The sequence below is a fragment of the Bos grunniens genome, chromosome 22 (assembly GCF_055505025.1).
Source record: "Bos grunniens cultivar Pamir isolate PY7600 chromosome 22, Bosgru_T2T1.0, whole genome shotgun sequence".
Lineage (NCBI taxonomy): Eukaryota > Metazoa > Chordata > Mammalia > Artiodactyla > Bovidae > Bos > Bos grunniens.
The window spans coordinates 39139903-39155311 of NC_141186.1; the positions used below are offsets into that span (position 1 = coordinate 39139903).

The 15409-nt window shown below is 41.7% G+C and overlaps 1 protein-coding gene across 15 annotated transcripts in view; it reads left to right on the forward strand.

Moving 5' to 3' along the window:
* CADPS (calcium dependent secretion activator) overlaps window positions 1-15409 on the forward strand; it is a 471095-nt gene that overhangs the window by 332705 nt on the left and 122981 nt on the right. For 8 of the 15 annotated variants that reach the window (XM_086367068.1, XM_086367074.1, XM_086367070.1 and 5 more), the window contains exon 13: window positions 1897-2084. In XM_086367068.1, coding sequence (XP_086223194.1) covers window positions 1897-2084 — 188 coding nt within the window. Of the gene's footprint in view, window positions 1-1896; window positions 2085-3881; window positions 4041-15409 lie in introns of all 15 variants that reach the window. The other 7 variants (XM_086367063.1, XM_086367067.1, XM_086367064.1 and 4 more) reach the window with 1 other exon arrangement.

A 15409-nucleotide genomic window follows, 5' to 3' on the forward strand; every position in this document is an offset into this window, starting at 1 on the left:
TAAACCAGAAATGAAATTCTGAAGCTCGCTTCCTGTTAGTCATATTCAGGCCCCAAAACCCCAAATTAATTGTGAATAGTGTAAAATAGTTTCCTTCCCCATTTGTATACCTGTATGTATTAATCGTCGTCCCCCAATTTCAGAAAATAAGAGCCATTAAGAGGACCTCGTCTCCTGCCTCCATACATTCCATTTTCTCATTATTACAGTCTTTTTTTCCAGTCAGTTTTGGAGACCGACCAGCAGGGATACATAAATTTTTCTGTGTCTTCGACTGAGCTCCTAATTGATATTTCTTCAACTCTTTTCAAAGCAGCTATTTTGGCATCTACAAAAGACTTGGTGTCATCTGAGTCGTAGAAAATATATTTTAATCTTTCACAGCAGTGTTGTTTCTAAGATTTAGCATTTGGGGTAGCAGATGGAGTGGCAAAGAAGTTGCCTATAGGGGCAGCCCACTGCCTCGACTACTCTCCCGCCCTCTGCAGTAACTTATCATTTGAAATAGGAAAGATGCCGTCTTTCGTCGGATGCATTGCTGAGCTGCATGTTGTCAATCGAAGATTCCCCGGACCCCTAGCACAAGATCCGAGTGTTGCAGGGGCCTCCGTTCTGCACTTCTGTGGCCTCTACCTGCCACCCAGTCACTTTCTCCTTTTGCCGTTTCTCTCCCAGGATGGAGAGGTATATTCAAAAGATGACTCAGAGAAGACCCTCAAAGTAAAATTAGGTTTATATTTAAGATCATCCTAAATTCCCGGCTTACAAAGTACCACCTCAATTTTTATTTCTGGCTAAAAGTACTCAGACTGAAAGAAGTGATTTCATTACAGGCTTGTCCCAAGAGTGACTTTGAGTGGCAAGTCGCTGGGCCTTACTGGGCATCTTTTTTCTTAAGTGCTTGGTGGAGGCAGCAGTTTCTACACCATGGCACGTCCTAATGTGCTCTGCATCAGAGATTCCAGCCCGATTCTTTTGTAGAGCAGAGTTTTGCGTGGTCCTGCACCATGCAAATACATAATAAGAAAACAAATAACTTCCAGGGAGAATATAAAACCTCAGCCTGGGCACAGGAAGCTCCTCTCAGTTTAGTTGAATCATATATGATTCACAACTTGAGAACTTAAAGTCATGTTGTTCTTTTTGGAAAGTTCTGTTATTATCTTCATTTTAAAATCTAAAAAAAAAATTTTTTTTCTTCCAAAGTGAAAGGATTTATGAAGTCCTGGCATGAATGTAGATCAATCCTAGTATTTATTAATGCTCCAGAGTATTAAAAATACAGAAGATACAGAGAAAGACAGAGCTGGGTTTGAGTCCTGGCTATTTTGTATTATTTGTGAGCTCTTATTTTCATTTCCTCATCTGTGAAATAAACATAAACCTGCCCTGTCTACTTCTCAAGGTTGTCATGGGCTCAACTAAAAGCTCTTGTCAAGGGTAAAGCACTGTACCAATTTAAGGCATTAATGTTATTATTTTCTCTTGTCAGTAACCAAGACTTTGCCCTAGCCCCACTCCAGTGCTCTTAGGGTTTATGGTTCAGTGTTAAAGCAGTGGGTGAGACTCTTGTTTCTGGAATCGTGCCCTCTGCTAATCCACACTCCATCACTTACTAGCTGTGGGACACTAGGGAAATTGCATGTACTCCCTGAGCTCGGGTTTCCCATCCGTCCACCAGGGAGAGCAGCACCTCCCTCACAGGGCTTTGGTGAGGACCGAACCAGCTAGCACACATGGCGTGTGGCAGAGTGACTGGGGCTTAATGAGCAATCAGGAGGTGTTGGCTCTGGCTATTTTTAACCCCCTTCTCCAGTCACCCCCAACTGCAGAGCTCTCCCCTAAATAAACCCAACCTGTATTTGAAAGAAGGTCTCTCCTTTATTCCCCAATCAGGGCTGGTTCAGTCCTGGCCAGGTGTTTGTACTAGACGAGTACTGCGCCCGGAACGGAGTCCGAGGGTGTCACCGACATCTGTGCTACCTCAGAGACTTGCTTGAACGGGCAGAAAACGGCGCCATGATCGACCCAACCCTCCTTCACTATAGCTTCGCCTTCTGTGCATCCCACGTCCATGGGAACAGGTAGGCACGTGTCCAGGGGTATTCCTTTTAAAAAGATGTTTAAGGTGCTGGCAGTGGTTTACAGCTGGTCCTGCTCTTAGGGTCATCTCTAAGTCTACCCATTTCTATTTGCTCAGTAGTCCAGACATGTGGGCGCGCACACACACACACACACACACCAGCCACACAAACGCAAAGAACATACACACAGGTCTGAATTTCTTCTCCTCTCATGAGTCTAGACAGAAACGGCAAACAGGACTTCTAGAGTGGTCTCTGATACACCTTCAGCGTACATGGTGAGCAAAAACTAGACATCAAGCAAAGGCAGAGTTACAGAGAAATTGATTCTTTGAGAAACAGGGATGAAATCCCATGGTAGCATTTAATGAAAGACCATGATTCAGATGGGGTGGCAGGATGCTGGGAGAGTCTCCCTGAGGAGCTGATGCTTGGGCCGAGTACTGAAGTAGGAGCTGAGTGGTTCTGGGCAAAAGGAGGAGCATGTATAAATGCTCAGCAGAGGAGACTTAAGGGCTGAAGCAAGCAAAGTGATGCTGGGAGACGTAGATAATCACGACACTGAGTTTAACCAGAGAGCTGGGAGATCTGAGATCATGGTGTAGTCAACCCCTTCGGTTTTTAGGTTTTACAGACAAGACCAAACATCAGTTCTTCTAACTTCATACTAAGTACTTTCTTTCTTTAGACATTGCCCAGCTCCTGGAGGAAAAGATCCGTGTTTTAAATAATGCAAAAAGCAGCAAATAACTTAAGAATGGTACCATTTGGCTCTGAAGACCCGGAATAAATTTCTGCACTGCCATAGCCAGTGATTTACTATCCCAGTATGTGTAGCCTCACATTACTATAAAGAGAAGCCTCCATTACCCCGTGAACCCTGACCAACAGCCAGGGAAGGCACACCCAGGGAAAACTAGGTGGCTTCAGAAACCCAGCCTGCAGTAAAAAACTCACTGCTCTGGGGAAATTCTTACATGGGAGAGTCCAGAATTGACAACTTTTTCTTTTAAATCAGACCATGTCAGTCATCTTTGCAAGCTATACAACTCTGGAATATCTGTGGGGTTGGTTTGGTGCTTTTCCTCTCTCTAGTGCTGGTAGATTTTATGAGATGCAACTTCAACATTTAGAGCTGGGTAACAATAGCACTGTAGGTTTGAATATTTAACAGGCAACAAGATTTTCATCACCTCCCATTGTTACCAGGTTTGCTAGCCCAGCACATGACCTTTCATTTGCATAAAAGATATTCATGAAAACTCTGATACCTGGGGACTATCTCTGCATAATTCTGCTTTTTATAAATATGTACACTTTGATGACTATCTGTTACAGCCTCTTGGACTGAATTCTTTAAAGAGAGAGAGAGAAGTTGCATTATATTCTCTGGGTTGTCACACTGTATTCTACATATGTTACTGAATAAGGAAGTGTTATAAAATAATGAAGTGTTTTTGTAAACTCCCTGGTAAACATCATCATGAATTATGATACACATTGTCTGGATTTCATATTGTAAGACTGCCACTTGATTCACAGTTAGGTTTATACATCTTGTCATGGAAACAGTTTTGGATTTCTTATTTTCTTTTCAGTTCTGATTTTCCTTATGCAAGTTTGCATCTTTTTTTTTTTTTTTTTTTTGCTTATTATTTTAGTTCGAATGCATTTGCTGTTGCTGTTTGATGCATCCTTCTTTTTCTTTCTTTTGTTTGTGCATGTATGTGTGCTCTTGATTCTCCCATGGCTGGCCATACTTTGTGCATGCTCCATGCGACCACCCCCTCTCCAAAGTCAACAAATGCATGCATACCTTGGTGGGCTGCCACCAAACACAGACCCTGAAGGGAGCAAAACTCCCTCCCCATCTGAACCAGAGGCTAAAAAAGATACCAAAAAGGAATCCAAAAAAAGAAAAAATCCCAAAACCCAGGCAAATCCAGAGCCTAAAAGGTAAGATGTTTTGTGTGTATTGGCTTGTGTTTTGGGATGTCTGTGACCTTTCCCTCTCCCCCATCTGTGCTGAATCTCAGCCTTAGCAAACAGCAAGCTTTATGTATTCCTGAAGTCTCTGTTTGAAGGTGCACTTAAAAAAAACCCCTAGCAATGGGCAAAAATATCATGTATTAGGACTGAATTTGAATCGGGTATTTAGTGACTCTTAAGGCATGTTCATATTGGAAAAAACTAATCATGCAATATGTAAACAGAAGCATGAGTCAGATTGCTTTTTTTGGTGGCATCTAGTTAGGGGCCAGGTACCTTAACAAGTCACTCATAATAAGCAACCCATGATTTATAATTTTGAAATTATGGTTAAGGAGCAAATAAAATGGGTTGGCTTAAAATGAGTTTATACCTTTATAGTAGGTCTATCATTTTCAGCAGACCCTCTCAGTTCTACATTTATACCATGAAAGTAATCCATTTTCAAATAATTGTTTATAATAAAGTCACAAAGTAATGTCTGTCACCAAATTAATGACTCCTCATAGAACCATTTATATGATGAAGTCACCTTGAAAATGCTTTTAAGTTCTAAGATTTTGTTTATCCTCTCTTATTTCCTGTGTCTTTTAGATGTTCTCTTTGTGAATTGGTAAAATGGCGAATCGGTGGCTTTTATTCCCTTTTAAAGTAAATGAAGTAGATGTACAGTTATATCCAGCATTATCACTATGTCCTTCTTCACCTTCCCTATCTCGCCTCAAATTAACACTGACATTTTAAAGTTTCATGGTGAGGTTTTGAAATGGATGTTCTGACCCTGACATTGCCAAAGGACACAAAATTCTCAGGGAGCTGTGCTCTATGTTTCACTATGAATTTGCTCAGTTGAAAATTTCTAAGTCCTAAAATTCACACAGTTCACTGTAGGCAGACCAAATGAAAAGGCCAGTTTCACTTCCTAGAAAATGAAGCAGGCAATAGATCATCATATGCCTGTCTAATAGTGAAGGTCAAAGAAAGCCCTGATTTCATGGGAACACCCATCTTCTGAACTTGCAGTGTACACAGAGAGAAGTGCAGTGGAGTTTTTGTGTTTCCCTGTGTGGGTCAGAGTGCAGGGCAGAAGTAGCTTGCAGTCGGTAAGAAAATGCAGAGTATTAAAGGTGCCTGAAAAGGAGGCTTCTCTGGCTGCTGTCCAAGGTGCTGGTTTTGGCATGATCAGCACTGAAGCGGAGCAGAGAGCAAATGGCTGCACTTCCTGGAGCCTGACCTGTTTCCTGTGCCATGAAAAACTACCAGGAAAGATTGTGAGTGGTACTTTGAGGCTTATACAAATAAGGGTCTATATTTGCTATTTTTTTAAGGAACAAAAAAATCATAATCTTAAATATCTGTACTTAAGTGTGATATTCTGCGGTCTACAAAATGCTTTTAATATATTCCTGACTCCGTACATGTCACTTGCTATAACATTTTCAGGTCAGGTGCTTTTATACCCATTTTGCAGATGATGAAACTGAATGTCTGAAAATTGAGGTGGCAAACCCAGATATTCTGAGTTTAAGTTCTTCTTTGTACCACATCAGCACTGTATGTAGATTCTAAAGATCTGAGTATTAAAGCCTGTTCTGCATAAATCTAAGATGATCATATCTCATTTTGGTGCCTCAGTTTTCTCATCTGCAAAATGAGCACATAGAATCATAACATCTGTATACTCCATCAATCTCTAAAATGATCTTCCATGGGCTATAATAAGTTAAATAGACCACTGTTCAGTTCAGTTCAGTTGCTCAGTCGTGTCCGACTCTTTGCAACCCCTTGAATTGCAGCACGCCAGGCCTCCTTGTCCATCATCAACTCCCGGAGTTTACCCAAACTCATGTCCATCAAGTCGGTGATGCCATCCAGCCATCTCATCCTCTGTAGTCCCCTTCTCCTCCTGCCCCCCCAATCTCTCCCAGCATCAGGGTCTTTTCCAATGAGTCAACTCTTCGTATGAGGTGGCCAAAGTATTGGAGTTTCAGCTTAAGCATCAGTCCTTCCAATAAACACCCAGGACTGATCTCCTTTAGGATGGACTCATTGGATCTCCTTGCAGTCCAAGGGACTCTCAAGAGTCTTCTACAACACCACAGTTCAAAAGCATCAATTCTTCGGCACTCAGCTTCCTTCACAGTCCAACTCTTACATCCATACATGACCACTGGAAAAACCATAGCCTTTGTTGGCAAAGTAATGTCTCTGCTTTTTAATATGCTATCTAGGTTGGTCATAACTTTCCTTCCATGGAGTAAGCGTCTTTTAATTTCATGGCTGCAATCACCATCTGCAGTGATTTTGGAGCTAGAGATCTCTTCAAGAAAGTTAGAGATACCAAGGGAACATTTCATGCAAAGATGGGCTCAATAAAGGACAGAAATGGTATGGACCTAACAGAAGCAGAAGATATTAAGAAGAGGTGGCAAGAATACACAGAAGAACTGTACAAAAAAGATCTTCACGACCAAGATAATCATGATGGTGTGATCACTCACCTAAAGCCAGACATCCTGGAAGGTGAAGTCAAGTGGGCCTTAGAAAGCATCACTACCAACAAAGCTAGTGGAGGTGATGGAATTCCAATTGAGATATTTCAAATCTTGAAAGATGATGCTGTGAAAATGCTGCACTCAATATGCCAGCAAATTTGGAAAACTCAGCAGTGGCCACAGGACTGGAAAAGGTCAGTTTTCATTCCAATCCCAAAGAAAGGCAATGCCAAAGAATGCTCAAACTACTGCCCAATTGCACTCATCTCACACACTAGTAAAGAAATGCTCAAAATTCTCCAAGCCAGGCTTCAGCAATACGTGAACCATGAACTTCCTGATGTTCAAGCTGGTTTTAGAAAAGGCAGAGGAACCAGAGATCAAATTGCCAACATCTGCTGCATCATGGAAAAAGTAAGAGAGTTCCAGAAAAACATCAATTTCTGCTTTATTGACTATGCCAAAGCCTTTGACTGTGTGGATCACAATAAACTGTGGAATATTCTGAAAGAGATGGGAATACCAGACCACCTGACCTGCCTCTTGAGACCATTGTTAGAATTCATAAATAAAGTGTAATTAAAATAAGGCTACTTGTCACCATTTAATGTGTTTGCTATATGCAAAGTACTGTGTGAAGTGCTATTTACATATATTATCTCATTTTATCCTTAATGCATCACTGTGAGATCTGTATTATTATTTCTGTCACCTAACAGATGAAGAGTTTGAAGCTCAGATAAATTCAATCACTGTCTTCAGTGAACATGGTTCACATAGCAAACATGGTTGTTCTGTCTTTGGAGCTTGGATTTGTAACTTCTCTGCCTTATTACCTGCCCAGCATTAGCACTCTGTATGGTTTGAGATGCAAATTCAGCCCATTGAATATGAGTTTCAACATTTCCAGGTGACCTACTGTAGCAGCCATCTGAATTAATTAAAGAAATTAATTTAAAAATTAATTAAAATTTTCCATTTTTGTCCTGAAGATGTCCACAGTCAGTCTTGGCCCACCTGGTGATTTTGACCTTGTAGAAAAAGAGGGTATCTGGAGCTTAGGGCCACCTAGAGGAGACGTTCCTTTGAGCACCAATTAACACTGGAAAATATTTTCCTACCTCTCTCACCAGGATGAACACTGTTTGCATGTGGACAGGTTATCTCTTCTTTGACTCACAGTAAGAAGGAACTCATAACCCATGGAAACAAATTGCCTTTTAACTGAATTTAACTCAACAATAGATCCCATTCCTGTTGTCATCTCACAACCAACTTTAGATTAGGTAAAACGTAGCTTCTTGTCCATTTATTAATTTTTTTTTTACCTGTTAATAACTCAGCAGCCCCAAACATGGAGGCAGGGCCCAGCCCTGCTGCGCTAGACATCATCAGTGATCACTCAGGTGCTGGTGACTGAGTTTATCCCATCTTCTCTGGAAGCCTGTGCTGCATCTTTGTGAGAGACTATGCCTGTTATTGTTGTTAGTCTCTAAGTTATGTCTCTCACTTTTGCAACCCCACGCAAGACTCCTCTGTCTATGGGATTTCCTAGGCAAGACTCCTGGACTGGGTTGACATTTCCTTCTCCAGGGGATCTTTCCGACCCAGGGATCAAACCCACATCTCCTGCATTGGCAGGGAGATTCGTTACCACTGTGCCACCTGGGAAGCCTAATTGCCTACTTGAATCCAGAACACCTAATCCAGGGTAGACATACCTGGTCAATTTCACTGTTCATAATTCCAAGGAGTGGAAGATAATGGAATCATAGACATGTCTGGAATCTCTTAGATTCTTGACTTGGGGTGATCTCTTCCCCAAGGGACACTTGGCGATGTCTGGAAACATTTTGATTGTTACTTTGTGATGCTGTTGTCATCTAGTGGGTAGAGGCCTGGGATGTTTCTGAAGATCCTACAGTGCACAGGGCAGCCCCCTGCAAACAAAACCCAAAACATCAAACTTCCAGGTGTTGGGATGAAATTGCTCCTTTTTATTTGGATTTTGGTTTCTTTTATACAGACATATTCTGTGTCTAAAGGCTTGACACCGATGTTCAGCTTGTGCAGGGGTTGTCACAGAAATCACATGGGGAGTTTGTAAAAATGGAAAGAATGAGGTCCCATCTTCAAATAATTTGGTTCAGTAAGTCTTCAATGGTGCCAGGCATCTACCCTTTTTAATCATTTCCTCCCCAGGTATTTCTAAGGCATTTAGTCTTCAGATCCTACTTATTCAAGACCTTGGTGGTCAAACTTAGCTGCATATTGGAATCACTTTAAGAGCCTAAAAAAATGTTGATGCCTTAGCCCCACCAGCAGAGGTTCTGATTTAGTCTAGGATATGACCTAAGCATCTTGGTTTTAAACCCTTATATGTAGCAGCATTTAAGAACCATTGATTGAAGGAACATTAGTTTGAACTAGCTCTTTAAAACAACCCATTTTTGCAAAGAGAGAGGGGAAAGAAAAGGAAAATGTGAGTATGTTCAGCTGGTTGCTCTTGGCGATCATCAAATCCACAGATGTAAATTGCTATATCTTCTAATTTTTAAATCAGCTCCTAAGGTTGCAGTACTTAATTTTCACCATAATATTTTTAGTCTTCTTTCTAGATGACATTTAGATTAACATCACTTTGGTCACTGTCCCACAGTGACAAGGCAATCAAACAGCTCCGATGATTGCAAGTTGCGTCAATGTTCCTTGGATCCCTTTATTATTGGGATTGGAAATTTTTCTCATTTACATTATTATTTAACATTTCTTGAATGCCAGTGCTGCTCTTCACATATGGCCTGCGGAGAAAGTACATTGTATCAGCAATTAACAAATCCATAATGCCAACCCCCCCAATCCAAAGTAGGCTGCATAGATTAATGCGTCTGTAAGCAGATGTAAGAGGGCATGAGTCCTAAAAATCTCTGAAAATGTGTCCAAGGATTCTTTTGGGAAATGCATTTGAAGCCAAGGTGCTGCTTGTGTGCAGAAACCATGTGATCCCTGTGGCTTAGTAACTGAGCACTCAGATGGAACTCCCTTTTCTCCTGTTACTCCTGTTTCTAAGTCAGTGAGAGATTCCACCCACCCATTTGCCCAAGACAAAACCTTGGGAGCCGTCCTTGATGTGTCCTTCCTCAGCGCATCCCAGGGATTTAGCTACGTGCCCTGCCAATGCTTTTGCATCTCTCTCAAGTCTGCCTACTTCTCCTTACCTTCAGTACCACTGCCAGGGTTCAGGCCTCTGTCTTCTCTCCGCTGGACCACAGCACTTGCTCTACTGTCCATGTCCTTGCCTCCAGTCTGAGTCCCTCACTCCCAATCCATGTCATATCATGGTTGCCTTTATTTATTGTGGGGGGAATGCCTACCTGGAAGTAAATGAGTCATTTTGCATCTGTATTTATTTTTTCCTTTTTTCTCCAGTATCTCCTTCCCTCCTTTCCTTCCTCCCTTTCTCTCTGTGTTACACGCACATACAGCCATCCGGACATTATGTCTGGTGCTTTCTAACCCTCCCTCCCCAAAAAAGAGAGAAAAGACGATAGCAGGGCAGTTCTGTTTTACCGGCCTGTGGATGCAGCAGTTTGGTAGCAGGCAGGCGTGGGTGGGGGTGGCAGTGACATTAGCAGTCCTGGTCCCATGTTACATGCTGACACAGGCCTTTCCTCACTGTGGACAGGAGTGCCTGGCTGCTTGGCCTCTCAGCTCTGAGTGGGTGGTGGTGGCCTTATACGCGGCCGCGTCACACTCTGTAAGTCCTAATGAACCAGCCTCGCCTAATCGGAGGAAGGAGAGTAGGGAAAAAGTCCAAAGATATTTCATGTAAAAGTCTGCATCCCAAGAAGAAATTCTCTCTAGAGCTTGTATGCTATCCTTTAACCCATGTGACTCTCTTCCTGAAGGAAATTTGCCCCATGAGAATAGCAGATTTTCCAATTCAAACATAAAATCTTACATAAAATGTGCTGGATATCTATCCCATTGGTGCCTAACAAAAAGTCCAATTATTGTGCATTTTCCTTCTAAAATTCCACTAGTGTGCCCTCATGCCGTGCTCATTGGTGCAAAATATATTTTCAGATATCATACCCTTTTTAGGGTAGGTGTGATACCCAAAAACTCTGACCACTGATGTTACTGCTCTGAACCACTCAGAAATCTCTACATAGGGTCATAGGGTATTCAAGGTAGAATTTAAACCCTAGGTGTATCTTTGCTTGTCTAGAAATAAAGGAATTCATCTCTTCGCTTAGTCCTCAAAAAGAAAAATCTATGTAGTAAAAATTTTAGAAATTGGTCCTTCTCTGGAGAAAGAAAAACGCACTCTCATACATTTTATATCATTTTTCTAATCATCTCTGGGGCTCTTGCTTCACTCAGCACCTGGGCAGAGCCTAAGCCACTTTGATTAATGTCCTTGTGCCAATAACTTACACATTCTGAGATTGTTCAGTAGGGAGAGACTTCTGTCACTCCCATCCTTACGAGAGAGTAAAGACACCTGATATTGTTGGGTTTTAGCTCCATGTTTAGAAAAGCAGTAAACAAGTCACAGAAAACCTGCCTTGTGTATTTTTGCCCTGGTCTAACCTCTTTCTCAAATTGACTAAAGCCAGTCTCAAGAATCTTCACCGTGCATTAGTAATGTTGTAGAAACTGGTTGCTGTTGCTTCCTGGCTTACTCTTTGTGATACAAACACTTTGATATATTTGTTTTAGCAGCGTGTCTGAGCCCCAGGGCATCCGGGCATAATTAGAAAAGGGCATGGGCTGGAGGGAGAGGAGAAGGAAAGGGTAAGGCTGGGCTTTCATAATGAAGCAGTGACTACAGGATGTGAGAGTCCTAATTACAATTTATAATTAACCTAGAGATTATACAAACCATCCAGATGAGCAAGTGGGGATGCCTCCTTTTGAGATGTGCTGCTTTCGTGTTCTTAAACATGGAGTTATTAACCACTTGAAAGAGACAAAGGAAAATATTCCACAATAGGATTAAATTCAAAAGTGTCATTTTGAAAGTTGTAAGGGTTAAGAATTGCTAGAAGTCAATTTTTAAAGAGAGAGAGAGAGGTTAAGAGTGTGTGTTTAGTCTGAATGTTCTATTGAGGGACCATTGCAAGGAACGGCTACTAAAATATTCTGTTCCACTCTGACCCTTTCAGCTTTCATGTTTCTGGGCTGGAACAATTTTGTAGCAAGCAGGATTCGGTTATCTTGCTTGTTTAGGGACATTTTCATGGATCCATACTGCGGTCTGCAGGCATGCATCCATTTGGAGAGAGAGAATGTATCGTGTTTACGGTGCCTGCACCGGCATATGTGGACATTTGCATTTGGAGAGAAAGTATATTCCCACTTCAGCTGGAGTTTTACCCCTTGTTGATAGTGATTGGAGCTTAAAGCTGGCTGAATGCAGAGAGGTGGACCAGACACGCTTTCCCCTTTTGTTGAATTCACACATTTCGTTTCACACTGGATTCTGCACTTGATTACCAGATAGATGCAATATCAGAACACATCCATCAATTAACCCAATATGTTTCAAATTAATTTAGTAACCTGACCTTCTTGAAATATCTTACCTTCCAAATGAAGGTTTTGTGGCCCAGCTTTCAATACAGAGAACCCTGTTGGCAGAATAATTAAATGCTAGGACTCCATGTGCCCACCTGGGTGTCTAACAACAATTTAACAATCCCAAAGAGGTCAGTTCACTTTCACAAAACACAAGGTAGTTTGAATTCTTTGTCTCAGTTGTTCACACTTAATTTCAAATATCAAGATGAAGTGTTTTCACATTAAAAGCCTCATGCTTAATCATATTGGATTAATCCTCCAGTAGACATTAAGTAACAAGCTCTAGCTCAGAAACATTTGGGTAAAGGAAGAGGAATTTGCAGTACTAGTTCTGAAGTGTGGGCAGCTGGGTTAGGGTCATCGTAATCTGATTAAAAAAAAAAAAGAAACAGAAAAACACAACTCTAGATGTATTATGATTTGTGACATGGCTTAAGATGGGAGGCTGTGAGGAGAATGAAGATGACAGAACTGGTGCTAACCACTGTGACAAGAGCTTGAAGAGCAGCCGACGTGACATCTTTCCTATCGTGCTGCCGAAAATGTCAACTTTGTGAAGGACAGTGAGAAAACGGTTTGCCGAAAACGTGAAAGGTGGATTCCGGAGATGCCTGCTGTGTCAGATGCAATATAGTCTGTCGTGGCCTGAGAGACCCACTTCTGGCTCCAGCGATGGCCTGCAGGTGGGAGAGCTTCCAGTCTTCAACAGGGCTCCAAAAATGACTGCAGTTGACCTGCATATTGTCTCAAGTTTGCGGGATCATGATATACAAGAAGTGAGTGGTTAGCCAGTGTGCAGTTAGGTGGAACCAGTGACAAGGGATCACGTTTCCTTGTTGTGTGTGTCTGTAAAGCTAGATTCAAAGGCGCCATCATTTCTACTAAAATTGAGCTCATGGGAAAGGAGGGAATGTGTGCTTTATGCATGTACGTCAGTTCCATGTAAGGAACAGAAACTAACTCTGGATTATCTAAGCAAAAGAAAGTTTATTGGGATGATGCCAGGAACCTCAAAGAAAGGGAGGGGGAAACTGGAATCAAGGCAGTGACTGAAAAGTAGGAAACAGGATCAAAGCCATGGTGCCATCCTAGCTGCACGTTAGAATAACTTAGGGAATGAAACTGATGATGTGTAGGCCTCGATGCCCACACTCTGAGTCAGAGATTGAGGGTGGGACCTCTCAAAGCTCTCTCCTGGTTCTAAGGTGCAATCACAGATTAAGAACTACGAACATGGAGAGACAGGCTGGGCAGGGCACAGCTGCTAGCATGAGCAAACCCCATCTGTTTCTTTTATCTTTGCATTGTTTCTTTGATGTAAAAGTTCCAGGAAAGAGTGTCCAGTTGGCTGAGTGTAGTTCATCGTCCAACTAAGATGTCCAGTGACCACCCAAGGGAGGAGCTGGCCTGTATGAAGGCTTCAGCATTGACAGCAGGAGAGTAGGCACCTCAGTTTATGCACAGTGCAGCCAAGGGCATTCCTCCGAAGGAGATCTAGGTGCCCTTAGGAAACGGCAGTGGACCCTAAGAAGTACAGAAACAGCCGCAGAAAATGTAATAGGATCCAAGAGAACAGAGGATTCAGGCTCCTAGACATGTGTCCTGAGTGAAGAAACATCTCAGCCTGGGATTTGCTAGGTAGGAGTGTAAAGATCCAGCATCAGTCCTCCTCTTCTCTCATTCTTTTTGATTCCTTAAGTGTTAGAAGTATTGAGAGCAGAACAGGATGCAGAGCCAGTTTTATGACAATTATAGAATCACCCCCAAATGTTTCCAGAACACAGAAACAAAGCATGGCTTCTGAGCGATACCAGTACAGTTCTTCTGTTTATTTTGCAACCAGAACTGCTTGGAATGGCACCTTGGAAACAGTGCAAATGCCATTTTTGGAAGGGGTTGCTAGCTTCGTTAAGTGGACTGTGTACTTCTTAGAGAAAATCTCTGGTTCCAGATCCACTCTAATCCAAGAGAAACTAGGAACCCTGAACCAAAATACCCTTTCATGTATTCGGCCACCTACCAAATATTTTCTTGCTCTCTAAGGCAGAGGTTCTTAAAGTAAGGTTCTCCAAACCAGCAGGACCAGGGAACTTGTTAGAAAGGCCAGTTCTCAGGTCTCCGGCCAGATCGCACCCCACACACCCACAGTCTGAGGTCGCCCCTCAGTCTGAGGTCTCACAGGCTTTCTGTGTGATTATAAGACAGGCTTGTGTGGCCCCTGTTCTAGGGAAAGTATTTTATTGCTTCTGGGAGAACCATGTTCCCCAGAATATTGAACGGGATTTTTCAGTTAGTAGATCCATGTAAACCTGTACAGTTAACATTGATGAATTATAGGGGTCAGTGGAAAAGAAACTGATGTTTGACAGAATTTTCAAAAACTATGAGAAATCAATGCAGCCAAGGTTATTTTTGCTTTTTAACTGATAAGAGTGACAATCTGTGATCTTAGACAAATTCTATTATTCCTGCATTTCTCTCCCTTGATTTGTAAAATAACACCCCTCATTACCAGCATCATTTCAGGGCAGTTCTGGCAATTATAAATACATGTGCATTGGATGTCTAAATCGGGGTATGTTTTATCGCCAGTTTTTGTTGGTGAACTCTGCACTGTGTGTCTTACAGACTCAGATTAGTTTGTTTCATTTATTTTAAAATGCAAGTGTTCACACTGGCATAGGTGATTAAGAAGCAAATTTAAGAAAAGATAGCAATAATTTTTCATTGTTTACCCTTTTTGAATAGGGAGATTAACAGTGCTCACAAAGTAGTCCAAGGAGACATGGAAGCTGCCATCTGATACATTTAATAATTATAAATGTGAATCATTAAAACAAAAGGGGAAAAACATCATAAATGTTATGTTTATAATGCCATTTATAGTGAGAATTACAAGAAAGCCAGGCACATACTAAATGTTCGGTTTGTATCATCTCAAACCCAAATCTGAGAGCTGCTTCCTAATTGCCTGATTGCCTTAGAAGGCTTGTTGGGTAAGGAAGGAATGATATTCTTCACACAGAGGTTTATTTCCTAGTAATGGCCATAGACATCTCTGGCTGCCTTTGTGAAATGGTTTTCAGGCTTTTCTAGGTGATCTATAAACTCCTCTCTGAATTGTGCCTTATATTTAATAGCATTTTTCTCTGGCTTAATTCCCCACTAAGAAACAAAATGCTTAAAATGGCTCAACTTTTCCCAAATTGATTGTAGGTATGCACACAAAACGACTGTATAAATGTGTATTCAGTG